We start from the raw sequence: 15,637 nt of genomic DNA on the forward strand, positions 1-15,637 counted from the left end.
AGAAAACCCAGTTCTGGCATAATTCATTACAATGATAAAGGTTTTATTTGAATTAGTATGGAATTTTTTTAAATGTTTATTTATTTTGAGAGAGAGAGAGAGAGACAGCATAAGCAGGGGCAGAGAGAGAGAGAGAAAGAAAGGACAGAGAGAGTCACAAGCAGGCTCCATGCTCCATGCAGAGCACAATGTGGGGCTCGAGCCCACAAACCATGAGATCATGACCTGAGCCGAAATCAAGTATTGGACGCTTAACTGACTGAGCTACTAGGTGCCCTGAATTTTTTTTTTAATCTAAAAAATTACCTTTATGTCTACAAGAGAATAAACCAGTGGTTAAAAATAAGCTTTATACAATAGGAGGGATTTTTGTGGTGATGGGAATGTCCCGTATCTTGACTGTGGTGGCAGATACTTGAAACTGGATGTGATAAAGTTACGTAGAACTAAACACACACACACACACACACACACACACACACACACACACACACACAGAGTACATGTGAAACTTGAGAAATCTGAATAAAAATCAGTGGATTGTGGCAATGTCAATTTCCTGGTTGTGATACTGTCCTACAGTTTTGCAAGATGTTATCATGTCAGGAAAGGGGGAAAAGGGTACACATGATCTCTGTGTTTCACTTCTCACAGTAGCATGTCAATCTACAGGCTGAAAATAAGAAGTTTAATGGAAATAAACCCTACAAAAGGACGGTCACCATTACTGCATTTTCAGAGCAATGACAGTAGGCAGCAGCAAACTGCCAAGAGGAAGAAAAGCCAATGGCAGTGAATTATATATTTTCCTCTCAGCATATAAAGGATATGGAAGTTCACATAAAATAGTAATGTGTAGGTGGTTGTTTATAAATGAGCTTTATTGACATGTCACTAATGGCTTGTTTTCTGTGGAAAAACATTTAAACCTAGAACATGGAACCATATTTTCCTATTGGAAGAATTCTTATGTTTTAAACTTGCTAAGTTGATTAACAGGGTGTCATTTGAGGACAAATACATAACTGAAAAACAAAAAGCATACACAAGTATACATGGTATGCCATCTTTGTATGAAATGAGAAATCAGAAAAAAGAAATGAAAGGACTTAATTTTATAAAAATAAACATAGCAAAGGTAAACCAGAAACTAATGAATTTGGTTACCTGCAGGGAGTAGGTAGAAAGAATGGGGCAGGGAATGACACTTCTCTGAACATACTTTTTTGTAAAGTTTTGGCTTTTGGAACATATTAATGTTTTACAGAGTTAAAGAGTGAAATTAAATAAAAAAAGATGAGAATATTTAAATTGAGTACAAACAGAAACAAGAGAACCTAACCACTTGAAATGAATAACTAACTCTTCAAACAAACAACTAATCCAAGTAATATGGAGAAAAAGGAACCTTTGTGTGCTCCTGGTGGGGACGCACACTGGTGCAGCCACTGTAGAAAACAGTGTTTTTGGAAGTTCTTCAAAAAGTTAAAAATAGAACTATCCTAGTATCTGGTAATCGCACCACTGGGTATTTATGCACCCCCCCCCCCGCATAAAAAAACACTAATTCAAAGGGATACACGCAGTTTTATGTTTATTACAGCACTATTTACAATAGTCAAATTATGGAAGCAGTCCAAGTGTCCAGTGACTGATGAATGCATAAAGATGTACATACACATATACATACAGTGGAATATTACTCAGCCATAAAAAAGAATGAAATCTTGCCATTTGTAACAACATGGATGGGGCTAGAGAGTATAATGCTAAGTAAAATAAGTTAGTCTGAGAAAGACAGATACTGTATGATCTCACTCATATGTGGAATTTAAGAAACAAAACAAATGAGCAAAGGAAAAAAAGAGAAACCAAGAAACAGATTCTTATCTATAGAGAACAAATTGATGGTTATCAGAGGGGAGGTGGGTGGGGGGATGGGTGAAATAGGTGATAGGGATTAAAGAGTACACTTATCATGATGAGCACTGAGTATTGTATAGAATTCTTGAATTGCTATATTGTACACCTGAAACTAATAAAACACTGTATGTTAACTATACTGGAATTAAAATAAAAAAAAAAAAACTTAAAGAACTAATCCAAGTAGTTTTGGAACAGTAATTTGACTATATACTGTCAACAGTATTATTAGTTGTCTTATTAAAGACAACAAAAGATTGCAAACAAATCTTGAGTGCTTTGCAGTTTTGTTTTTAGTAGTGCTATGAGTGCAGGAATTCTGAAACTATTTTGTGTATGTGATAAGAATGAGCAAATGTGAAAATATATTGCTGCTGTTAGGAACCAAAGATCTAATGTTTGAGAAGAGGTGAGAATATGGAAAGAGGGAAGGCAAGGAAAAAACCTTTATCACTATGAACTCATGAATTTTAAAAAGGCCGACTAATAGAAGGAAGGATGGAGTTAGAAAATCACCACAGTATAACCACCTTAGTAAAAACTAAGTTAGGTAGACTATCTTCCCAGTGTGGGTGGGCATCATTCAATCTGTTGAGGGGCTAAATAGAACAAAAGTAGAGGAATGGGGGATTGGTGCCCTGCTTGCCTGCCTGAATTGGGACACTGCTCTTTTCCTGCTCTTGAACTAGGATTTATACCATCAGCTCTCCTGATTATCAGGCCTTTGGACTTGAACTAGAATCACACTGCTGGCTTTCTTGGGTCTCAGGCTTGCAGATGGTAGATGGTGAGACTTAGCCTCTATAATTTTATGAGCCAATTCTTCATAATCAATGTATCTCTATATATGCAAGTATATATATATATATATATATATATATACACACACACACACATATATATCTCATCAATACATTTTAATTAAGAATTATATCTATACCATTTTATTATCTTTAAATATTATATTTTATTAATACTGTATTATTATTATATTCTTACATATATATGTATCTGCTATTGGTTCTGTTTCTCTGGACAACCCTAACCTACACAATTGCCAAAACAAAATATAAAATGCTATGATCATTTAAAATTGATGTACAAAAGTGAAATGTTCAATTTAAGATTAAAAAAAAACCCAAGTCTTTAGAATGGCTTTACAGGATAATAAAGGAAATTTAAACAAGTGGAATAAATGAAGAACCCATTACTAAAGCTGGTAAATGGCTTTACTGACTAGGATTGAATAATTTTATGAGTGGAAAAAACAATCAGCAAGCCATAATTTTTATCTAATGAAAAATATCTTGGCTTGTCCTTAAGTTCACTAATTTTAGTATCAAGTCATGGAGTACTATACATAAATAACAGCGATCTTTAGAAATTAAAAGTATAGGCAAATTCCTAAGTGAACCTTAACAAGGGTTCTTGTTCCTCCCTTGCTACTTGAAAGCCCACCGCTATGAGAGCTGTTGTTAAAAATCTGGATATAAGCAAATTGATGGGTTCAGAAAAATAAGGAAGGGAAGAAAGTATAAAAAGTTAGAGTAGCTTAAGAGGAGCTGATTGGGAGGAGAGCAAAGGTAAGTTTGGCTTCTTATGTGGTATTGCTGTTGTTTCAAAACATTTCCTCCTTCACTGCCTACTTTTACTCCTAAGTTTGTTACACTTTATATAATTATATCAGAAATTCATTTGGTTTCACAGGTAACTGCTTTCAAAATAAGATTATACATGATTCAAAAACTGTTACTTGCCACTTGCTCTCACTGTATGTCCTTTTGGACAATTTGAGATTTTTACATCTGTATATCTTGCCAATTTAAAAAGACATCAAATAAGTTAAACAAAAAGAGAATGCTTGTTTCTCAATATCTGGTTGAGACTGATTTCACTGAGGAAATGGGAACTTTGCTTAGGGAAAGGAAGGAGTAGTAATTTACAACAAAAATATTTGTGGGACAGGGTACATGAAAAGATTTGGAGCTGGGGGAACATGGCTAGGAAAAGCAGCTAGTAAAAACAGATTAAAGGGGTACAATAACGTACGAGATGCCAAAGAAAATTTCTTTGAGAAACTCTTCCCTTTGTCCTTGCTATACTCTAAATGGCATTCAATTTTTGTATATTTTAACCTAGACTAATACTATAGTTCAGCTACATTATGAAAAAATAGACTTCTGGGGTTATTACCACAAATTACAACGCCGTTTGTATGGAAAATGCATTCTGAATTCCACTCAAATGATTTAAAAAACATTTTGAAACATACCTTATAACCTTTTTCTAAGTTTGGAACGGTATGCTAACTTACAACATAAGACCATAAGCTCCCAAAGGGGAGAAACTTCATCTTCTTCATCTTTACCCATCCATCACATTGTGTGGCACACAGACGATATAGCTGAAAGGGTAAATGAGCTGAACATATGAACTACTTTGAAAATTTAACCCCCTATTCTGCTTAATTCAATTCTTCCAGCCTCACTGGATAGATGTAAGTATTCTTTCCAGAACATATGTGGAAAGTAGATTTTTGTAGATAATATCTTCATTCAAGGCAACACTGGCTGGCCAATATGAAAACAGTTGGATGCTGGCATATAGGTCCCCTAGGTTCCTCCGGATCCCTTACTCTGCTGGCTTCATTCATTGTGTTCCGAGCTCTTGAGCCAGATCTTTGTTAGGCATTATGTTCCCAGACAATGTATTACTTTTCCACCTATGTAAAATCTGAAAAGGGCATTTTCCTCAGTTTTACCTTAAGCTAGTCTCTTATTCATGGGCTTGGAAACTGGGCTCAATGTATTAAAATTAAGATATCAGATACCATGATCCCATGAACACTGTAAAATACACCACAAAGTATTTTCTTCTTTGAAAAGAATACCTAGGGATGCCTGGGTGGCTCAGTCAGTTAAGTGTCAGGTCATAATCTCATGGTTTGTGAGTTCCAATCCCACACCAGGCTCTCTGCTGTCAGTGCGGACCCTGCTTCTGATCCTCTGTCTCCCTCTCTCTCTGCCCCTATCATGCTCGGGCACGCACTTTTGTGCATGCTATCAAAAATAAATAAACATTAAAAAAAGAAAAGAAGAATACTTCAACTCAGATATAAACTTTAATTTCTGCAAATAAGTTATTTCTCTTACATTATTACTTTTACAAATATGACCCTTTTCTTTCAAGACACATGTGTGTGTGGCACAAAAACAGACACTCAGATCAATGGAACAAAATAGAAAACCCAGAAATGGACCCACAAACGTATGGGCAACTAATATTTGACAAAGCAGGAAAGAATATCCAATGGAATAAAGATAGTCTCTTCAGCAAGTGGTGCTGGGAAAACTGGACAGCGACATGCAGAACAATGAATCTGGACCACTTTCTTATACCATACACAAAAATAAACTCAAAATGAATGAAAGACCTAAATGTAAGACAGGAAGCCATCAAAATCCTCGAGGAGAAAGCAGGCAAAAACCTCTTTGACCTTGGCTGCAGCAACTGCTTATGCAACATGTCTCCGGGGGCAAGAGAAACAAAAGCAAAATGAACTATTGGGACCTCATCAAAATAAAAAGCTTCTGCATAGCGAAGGAAACAATCAGCAAAACCAAAAGGCAACCGAAAGGGAGAAGATATTTGCAAACGACACATCAGAAAAAGAGTTAGTATCCAAGATCTATAAAGAACTTATCAAACTCAACACCCAAAAAACAAATCATCCAGTGAAGAAACGGGCAAAAGACATGAATAGACACTTCTCCAAAGAAGACATCCAGATGGCCAAGTGACACATGAAAAAATGCTCAATATCACTCATCATCAGGGAAATACAAATCAAAACCACAATGAGATACCACCTTACACCTGTCAGAATGGCTAACATTAACAACTCAGGCAACAACAGATGTTGGTGAGGATGCGGAGAAAGAGGATCTCTTTTGCATTGTTGGTGGGAATGCAAGCTGGTGCAGCCACTCTGGAAAACAGTATGGAGGTTCCTCAAAAAGCTAAAAATAGAACTACCCTATGACCCAGCAATTGCACTACTAGGCATTTATCCAAGGGATACAGGTGTGCTGTTTAGAAGGGGCACATGCACCCCCATGTTTATAGCAGCACTATCAACAATAGCCGAAGTATGAAAAGAGTCCGGATGTCCATTGATGGATGAATGGATAAGAAGATGTGGTATATATATACAATGGAATATTACTCGGCAATCAAAAAGAATAAAATCTTGCCATTTGTAACTATGTGGACAGAACTAGCGGGTATTATGCTAAGCCAAATTAGTCAGAGAAAGACAAATGTCATATGACTTCACTCATATGAGGAATTTAAGATACAAAACAGATGAACATGAGGGAAGGGAAGCAAAAATAATATAAAAACAGGGAGGGGGACAAAACATAAGAGACTTTTAAATATAGAGAACAGAGGGTTACTGGAGGGGTTGTGGGAGGGGGGATGGGCTAAATGGGTAAGGGGCATTAAGGAATCTACTCCTGAAATCATTGTTGCACTATATATGATAACTAACTTGAGTGTAAATTAAAACAAATTAAAAAGACACATGTGTATAATTATTTTAAAAACAAACTTACTCATCATTGTCTTTTGTTGTAGATTCCTTCCTTTCATTTAAACTGAGGTGATTCATTTTTTTCCTCTTTCCTATATACATACATTAAAAAGAAGAACATAAAGTTAAGGGAAAATTGTCAAGTTTTAAATAGAATTAGGTCGCCAAAGTTTAAATAGAAGCTAAAGGGGTAGACAAAAGGGAGTGGGAAAAGAAAAAGTATCCTGCAATTTGTTACGGGAAAAAAATCATTATTATGAATAACTTTTCAATAGCTATTTTGTTTTTTTATTTTAAAATCTCCACCCCCCTCTTTTTAAATTTTAGAAAGAGTGCATGGGGGTGGGAGAGGTTGGGTGAAGGAGGGGCAGAGGGAGAGAGAGAGAGAGAGAGAGAAAGAATCTTAAGCAGGCTCTACACTCAGCACAGAGCCCCATGCGGGGCTCAATCTTATGACCCTTGAATGATGAACTGAGCGGAAATCAAGAGTTGGATGCTCAACCATCTTAAGCACTCAGGTGCCCCCCCCCCAATCTCTCAATTTTTTATTCATGAGGACATTATATAGGAAAAAGAATCTTTACTAGATGAAGGATACTTTCATCAGATAGTTTAATAAAAAACATTATTTTAAAGTTTCTAGTTTGTATTATTTCACCATTTTTTGCCTCAAAGTTAACAAGGGGTTGGTGCTATGCTTCTAGCTAGAAAATAGTGAGTTCCTAGTGATATCACAGTAAAATAAATTTGATATTAGGAATCAATGTACCTGATTTTAACTGCATATTGAAAAAATGCATATTGATTTAGTAAATTCTTGGAAAGATCCGTGTGCTGGGTTGAAATGTAAATTTGATTTTATAGTTCTGGTAGAATATGGTGTTTGCACTTATTAGTGGTCAATTACTATTATCATAGATAATATTAGTCATAGATAATTGTTTTATAGGCTCCCCATTTAGTTATTTTTTCTACTGTACTGGATAGTACAGTAATCCATATACTTTAAACATATTTGATGAATAATAATACAATAATTTAATTTAAATACAACAATAATACAAACAATATTTGAGAACATATTAGCAAAAAGATTCTTAACGTCTTACATATACTGGCCTTTAATAAATGTTTGTTGAATGAATAAGGAAGCAAATAAATGAATAATCCAAACTTTTCACTGAAAAACAGTCCAGAGAAATCACTTTTTAAAATGTATAACTGGTGGGGTGCCTGGGTGGCTCAGTCGGTTAAGCGTCCGACTTCGGCTCAGGTCATGATCTCACGGTCCGTGAGTTCGAGCCCCGCGTCGGGCTCTGTGCTGACAGCTCAGAGCCTGGAGCCCGTTTCAGATTCTGTGTCTCCCTCTCTCTCTGACCCTCCCCTGTTCATGCTCTGTCTCTCTCTGTCTCAAAAATAAATAAACGTTAAAAAAAAAAATTAAAAAAAATGTATAACTGGTAAAAAATAAATAAATAAATAAATAAATAAATAAATAAATAAATAAATAAAATAAAATGTAGAACTGGTGACAACCTCTACGTATTTTTATGCAGTTCCATTTGTTCAACAACTGGCACAAGAACTCTTACTCAACATTCTCATTATTTTTCTAAAAAAATTGTTTGATACAATCTACCATGAAAACCTAGCTCACATTCTCCAATAGAAATATAATGTGAGCCACTTATGTAATTCAAACTCTTCTACTAGTGAAATTCTTTCGAGGAAAAAAATAGTGAAATAAACTTTAATATTTCATTTAACCCAATATACACAACATACTATAATTTTAACACATAATAATATAAGATTATTAATGAGATCATTCATATTCTCTTTTTCACACCGTCTGATATCTGGTGTGTATTTTACACTTATAGCACATCTTGATTCTGATCTACCTTCTAAATGCTCTATACCTAAACATATTGGACAGTACAGCTCTATGTAATACTTCAGGAGGATCCAATACTTCCAGATGAAACCGAGTATACAGAAAACACAAAGGCAATTTCTTTACATTTTCAAATGTAATTTATTAACATATCAGAGTAGTCTGGAACGGACTTTCCAATGCTGGTTTACTCTTTTTTCTTCACTTAATTCTTATTCCATTACTCTTACTTGCTCCTATTACTAGAGGAAAAGCTCATTTTTACTTATACCAAATATACCAAAGTATATTTTCTATTCTCTGGTATTTATTATTTCACTAAGTTGGTTCAGAAACTGATGAACAATAATTTCCCTCATTATTACTTTGGATCTGCGTCTTCTTTCAAAAAAATCATGTAACTAAATTATCTCAAAATAGTCTTTAAAATCCCAAAAAGAAAATCTTGTGATTCAGAAGTTGTGCTAAAGTACTAGTTATCTCTCTTGTTTATTAACTTTTTATTATTTGACTTGTCTGTATCCCTAAATTCCAAATAGTAAGAGTTTATTTAACAAAGAATTAAAGGGAAAAACAGTAACAATATTTTATTTATGATTTTAGAGAACTTTGAGGAAAAAGCCTATTAAAATCCATCTCTTTTAAAAAAAATCAAGCTAAAATGTATCTGTTTTGTAGAAAACTACAAATGAAATTCCAGGATACACATTGAACCTTTATTTCAGAGAATCTTTGCCTAAAGGTTAATACTAGTTTCCTGAATTTTGTACTATGCTGTCTGCATTCAATAAAGCTCCAAAATTAAGTTACTTTATTCCTTTAACTTGTAATTAATTTTCACATTTTAGTACCATCAGTCAATAAAGTTAGGTGAGAAATAGTAAAAGAATGCTTTATTTGAATTTTCACCAGGTGGTCAATGCCTGTTGAAACATTTTTATTATTGTAAGGGGATTAGTTAGATATCTTATCCTATAAAATGCAATCAATAGCATTAATCTCCATCTTCTCATGGAAGGACTTACGCTTCTGATATACTTTCCAACTGTTAAATAGGAGGAGTTTTAATATGTCTAAGAATAACACTTGGACCAGTTATCAGAGACTGTTTAGACTCTACTATATCATTAAGAGTATTCCAGGGGTGCCTGGGTGGCTCAGTTGGTTGAGCGTTTGACTTTGGTTCAGGTCATGATCTCATGGTTCGTGAGTTCGAGTCCTGCTTTGCGCTCTGTGCTGACCGCTCAGAGCCTGGAGCCTGCTTCAGATTCTGTCTCCATCTCTCTCTGCCCCTCCCCCACTAATGCTCTGTCTGTCTGTCTCTCAAAAATAAACACTAAAAAAATTAAAAAAAAAAAAGAGAGTATTCCAGTTACTTAATAATTACTTCCTTGATTTTGTTTCATTCTATTAACAATGAACATATGTTAAAGAGCCACAGATTATAAATGGTCTTTTTCTTGCTAGGTTATACATAACAAACAGTTGTGTATATGGCTCCCTTTAAAGGAGTTTCACAATACACTGATGAAAAATGTACCATCACTGAATCTGGACTATATTCAAAATTGTATTTAGACTTTCTGGTAAGGCTCAAGGAGCCCTTTCTCTAACCAGTGAAGATAACTTTCAACAGACCACAGTGTTTAGAAATACAATCAATGACCTTAATGATAATGGCTAACACTTACACAGTATTTTTAGGACCAGGAACTGATTTAAATGTTACGTATATAAACTAATCTGCAAGACTGAATTGGTCATTCTTATTCCCATTTTACAGATGAGGAAACAGAGGCACAGAATGACTACATAACTTATCCAAGGCCCTAAAGCTAGTAAGTGGCAGAGTTAGGATCTAAACCCAGTCATCTGGCTACAAAGATTGTTCTCTTAACCAGGATGCTACACTTATTTAAACAGGTTTAGGTTGGTATTATGCTGTTTCCAGATATGTACACTTTATAGTTGACATACGTCTTAAGCATCATTTGGTCCCAAACCAAAAGTTATGAGTTGAGGAAAACCTTGACCCAGACAGGTTCAAGTGATTTGTCTAAGGTATTACACACTAGTTAGTAATTTTTTTCTAAAAGAGTTATTGCCAGATCAAGTTAGAGCCTGTAGGCTAAGAGGCAAATGAAATCATGTTATTCTTTTAGTTAACCGCATTATTATTATTAAACAAGAGTGGAGAGTGAGGAACCTCTTTAGAGGATCAATTTATGAAAAATAACAATGCTAATGGTTCCTTTTTTAAAATTCAAAATACTTTTATTGAGTCCCATGTATGGAAATGTAATATTGTTAAAATATTTCCTATATTATTGAAAAGAAAGGTATCAATGAGAAAATCAATTGCTTTTTAGCTATTAAAACATTAATATTTGAGAAGCAGAATGGTAAGTTTTTAAAGCTTTCACCCAAATTAGACTCACATTAAGAAGCATTTGGCTCATATATCTCAAACTGCTCATCAGATATTTAAACTGATAATTTATCAGCTCCTTTGAAATACATATTGTCTGTCCCTTCTCCCACTTAAAAAGAAATCAGTCTTGCCAGAGATCTACCATTTGATTAGTCTTTTCAAAAAACCTGCTTTTGATTTTATTGCTTTTCTTTATTATTATCTTATTTTCTATTTAATAGTTTCTATCTTTTACTATTTCCTTTCTTATATTTTGGGAGGTTCTATTTTTTTCCATCTTTTAGAGGTGAATGCTTGCCTCAAGGGTTTTCAATCATTCTTCCTTCTTGTTTTTAAAATTTTTTAAAAATGTTTATTTATTTTTGAGAGTCAGATAGAGACAGAGAATGAGCAGGGAAGAGGCAGAGAGAGAGGGAGACACAGAATCTGAAGCAGGCTCCAGGCTTTGAGCTGTCAGCACAGAGCCTGATGCGGGGCTTGAACTCACAAACCGTGAGACTGACTAAGCCACCCAGGTGCCCCAATAATTCTTCCTTTCTTAATATATGCATTTATAAGTATAAAATTTCCACTAAGAACTGTTTTAGCATAATGCAGTATTCAGGTGTAAATTTTTCCTGTAAGTTTTCTGTTTTCATTATCATTCCATTTTAAATATTTTATACCTTCCTTTATGATTTTTCTGAACAATGAATTATTTAGAAGTTTCCAGGTTTCCAAACATGTGGGCTAAAAATTTTTAGAGGGCTGCCTTTTTATTATTGATTCCTAATTGCATGAAATTTTGGTCAGAAAATTTGATAGCAATTTTTAGTATGTTGAGACTTATTTGTGACTCCAAACTGGCTATATATATATTTTTTGGGGGCGGGGGGGAGGTAGGGGCAGAGAGAGAGAATCATATGCAGGCTCTGTGCTCAGTGTGGGGCCCAACTTGAGGCTCGATTTCACGACCCTGAGATCATGACCCAAGCCAAAATCAAAAGTCGGACACCCAACTGAATAAGCCACCTAGGTGCTCTCAAACTGGCTATATTTTTGTTAAAGTTCTGTCATGCTTTATCATGTGTGAGCTATTATGCTTGTTTGACCAGTTTGTTAGATCATGCTTGCTAGCTGTGTTTAAATTGTTTACGTCTGTCCTAAGTTTTTTATCTATTTCATCAGTTTCTTAAAGTATTTTTTAAGTTTATTTATTTATTTTGGGAGAGAGAGAGAGAGAGAGAGAGAGAGAGAGAGAGAGAGAGAGAGAGAGAGAGAATGGGGGGGGCAGAGAGAGAGGGAAAGACAGAATCTCAAGCAGGCTCCACACTCTCAGTGTGGAGCCCATGTGGGGCTCAAATCCAGGAATCATGAGATCATGACCTGAACTGAAAACAAGAGCCAGACACTTAATTAACTGAGCCACCCAGGTGCCCCTGAAAGAGGTAGTTTAAAATCTACTATGATTTGGGATTTGTGGGTCTCTCCTTATAATCCTGTCCCATTTTGTTATGTTTTGTTTGAGTTTTTGTTTTAGATGTACATAGTTTCAGGATTCTTTTTCTTTTATTTTTTCTTTTTTAATTTTTTTTTTCAACGTTTATTTATTTTTGGGACAGAGAGAGACAGAGCATGAACGGGGGAGGGGCAGAGAGAGAGGGAGACACAGAATCCGAAACAGGCTCCAGGCTCTGAGCCATCAGCCCAGAGCCCGACACGGGGCTCGAACTCACGGACCGCGAGATCGTGACCTGGCTGAAGTCGGACGCTTAACCGACTGCGCCACCCAGGCGCCCTAGGATTCTTTTTCTGATAGTGACTCTTCCCTTTTCCCACTATGTAAAGAGTTCTATTATCTTCAATAAAGCTTTTTTGCCTTAAAATCTATTTTGGTCTATATTAATATTCTTATGCCAACTATAACTTTTTTTAAAGCCAATATTTGCTTTGTTTTCTTAAACATCCTATATCTTTTCTTAAAACATAAATAAAGATATTAATAAAAACAGTTAAAATATGTGTTGAAAACTTAAATACATGTCAGGCACTGTTCTAAGTGCTTTTTGTATATGAATTTATTTAATTCTCACAACAATCCTAGGGTAGATATTATTACTTTCCCCATTTTACATGCAAGTAAACAAAAACTCAATTATAAAGTCAATTAACAGATATTCTATCTGCTCCCTAAAAATTACAAGAATCTTAAAGCACTTTAGCTTCTTCCTGCTCCCTCATCAATATTCCATGCTATCACAGTCTATTATTTGTTTTTAACTCCATCTCTCAAATTGTCTTTTGCTTTATGGTCAGTGGAGTTTGTAGTCACATTTTTATAATTAGATTTATAATTAGATTTACCACCAGGTTTGCTAATTTATTTTTTCACCATTGCTCTTTGCAGTCCATTCCTTTACTGGAGGCTCAGTTTGCTTATGTAAGTACACGTTTTAGTAGTCCTTTCAGGGATTATGTGTGAATGGTAAATTCTTTCTGACTTTGTCTGAAAAAAATCTTTATTTCATCCTCAGTTCCTGAATAAAAAAAATCAGCTGTGATTTTTAGTTGGTATCATTCTACTTCCTGTTAGAATCTATTGCTATAGATGAAAAGTCTACTATCAGTCTGTCATTCCCTTGTAGGTTAGATGTCTTTTCTTTGGTGGCCTTTAAAAGTTTCTCTTTGTCTTTGATGTTCTGTAGTTTTACCATGATATGACTAGGTAAGGATTTGTTTTAATTCATCCTGCTCAAACTAAGCATGCTATTCTAACCTGGAAATTCTCATCTTTCCTTAATTGTGAAATTGAAATTATAAAAAAAACCCTGATGGTCCTTTTGTCTTAGAATACTGCCTCAGCCCCATTCTCCCTATTTCCTCCTTGTGGAACTCCTATTTGACATATGTTGGAGCTTCTTATTTTATTCATCATTTCTTTTTATCGTTTTATCATATTCTCCATCTCTTTATCTCTCTGTGCTATTACACTGCTACAGTCTGGCTGATTTCTACAGATCTACTGTCTAATTCACAAGGACTCTCTTTGACCATGCAAATTTGTTGTTTATCCTTCCACTCAATTATTAAATACTAACTCTGATGCATCCTTCCTCTTCACCGAAAACATAATAGTTTGGAGAAATTTGCTAAGGAGTAGGGGAGGGCAGCAATATAATGATACACACACATAAACACATATAACAGTGAGAAACATATACAATGATAAGTAAATAAATATACGTATCTCCAAAGTATAAACTGGAATCAGTCACCCTATTTTTGGCCCACATGTAGAATCTATGCAGAGGGAAGGCTTAGAAACAGATCTTTCTTTCTTTTAGAAGTACAAATAGATTTAAATTTGGTATTAAGTCATCTGTTCACACAGTACATAGTTCAAATGTATATAGAAAGTACTTAGAAATACCCAGAGGAAGGGGTGCTTGGGTGGCTCAGTTGGTTAGGCATCTGACTCGATCTTGGCTCAGACCATGCATGATCTCACAGTTTGTGAGTTTGAGCCCCACATTGGGCTCTACGCTGACAGCACAGAGCCTGCTCGGGATTCTGTGTCTCTTTGTTTCTGCCCCTTTCCTGCTTGCACTCTCTCTCTTTCTCTCAAAGTAAACAAACTTAAAAACAAAAAAAGAAAAGAAAAGAAATACGTAAAAGAAGAGTATTTTAGGAGGAAGAGCATTTCAGGTTGAGAGACGTGCAAGTGCAATGACCTTGTGGCAGGAAGCAGTTTGACATGACTGATTAATAGCAAGATAGTAAGAGTGGTTAAGGTAGTGTAAACATGGGAAGGGTAGTAGAAAATGAGATAGACGAGGTGGTCAGGTATTAGATGATATATGGCCTTAAAAGTCATGATAAGGTTTTGAATTATATCCTAAGTGTGATGGGAAGTGAATTGCACCTAAAACGCCCTTGAAAATGCTATTTAAATAAAAGAGCTTATTTAAGTTGCACCTTATGTTTTGTATAATATTTAAAAACTGAGAACTGTTAATAGAAGTTATGGGATCATTTGGAACTTAAATTACTTCATAAGAGTCAGACTTTCTTATTTCTAAAATGTGTATAAGATGACATATCAGGATGAGCAACGTAATGATTACAAATGACATAAAGTGATATAAGATCCTAGAGAATTCTCCTATTTTGAGACTTTTGTATGTGAGATATATATATATCAAAGAATATATAAGACATATATGTACAGTTTAATGAACCAGTATAACCACCATGTAAGTTAAGAAATAGAATATTACCAGCACCCCAGGAACCCTTGCTGTATGACTTTTTAAAAAAGAGCTTACTTAGTACTATAATCTGTGATAATTATCCACTTAAATGTCAACTGGAATCACGTGACCAGTCTTTTTATAGGCAAAAGGAATGTTCCCTTAAGTCCATATTTAATTTCAATATGGAAATCGAGCAGGTATCCACTTAAAATCTATTCACATTTCAGTATGGTGATGTGCCATCTTTAAGGCACTAATTTTTAATTTTAAACAAAAGATATATCAAGTGTATTAAAAACAGATAGAGCTTGAAGAAAATGTATACATCTTCATACATTTTTGTGAAAGCAAACCTAATAGTAATAGCTTTAAGATAAAAAGCATTTGATTAAAGTAAAATAAAAGTCATTCAAAAGTTTAAGATCTTATTATAGGTTTCATTACAACAAATTGGGTAAAATGAGATTTCTTTGTTTCTGTGTGGCTTCTAGTATATTCTTAGCACTCAATAAATGTTAAACAATAAAATATGAATTAGGCTAATCACAGCACATCTAAAA

The 15,637-nt window shown here is 34.7% G+C and overlaps 1 protein-coding gene across 1 annotated transcript in view; it reads right to left on the reverse strand.

Annotated features, from left to right (window-relative positions):
• Positions 1 to 15,637, reverse strand: part of ITGB3BP (integrin subunit beta 3 binding protein) — a 72,741-nt gene that overhangs the window by 23,765 nt on the left and 33,339 nt on the right. Inside the window, exon 6 of the mRNA XM_045033601.1 lies at positions 6,540 to 6,609. Coding sequence (XP_044889536.1) covers positions 6,540 to 6,609 — 70 coding nt within the window. The remainder of the gene's footprint in view (positions 1 to 6,539; positions 6,610 to 15,637) is intronic.

This window comes from Felis catus, chromosome C1, assembly GCF_018350175.1.
Source record: "Felis catus isolate Fca126 chromosome C1, F.catus_Fca126_mat1.0, whole genome shotgun sequence".
Classification (NCBI taxonomy): domain Eukaryota; kingdom Metazoa; phylum Chordata; class Mammalia; order Carnivora; family Felidae; genus Felis; species Felis catus.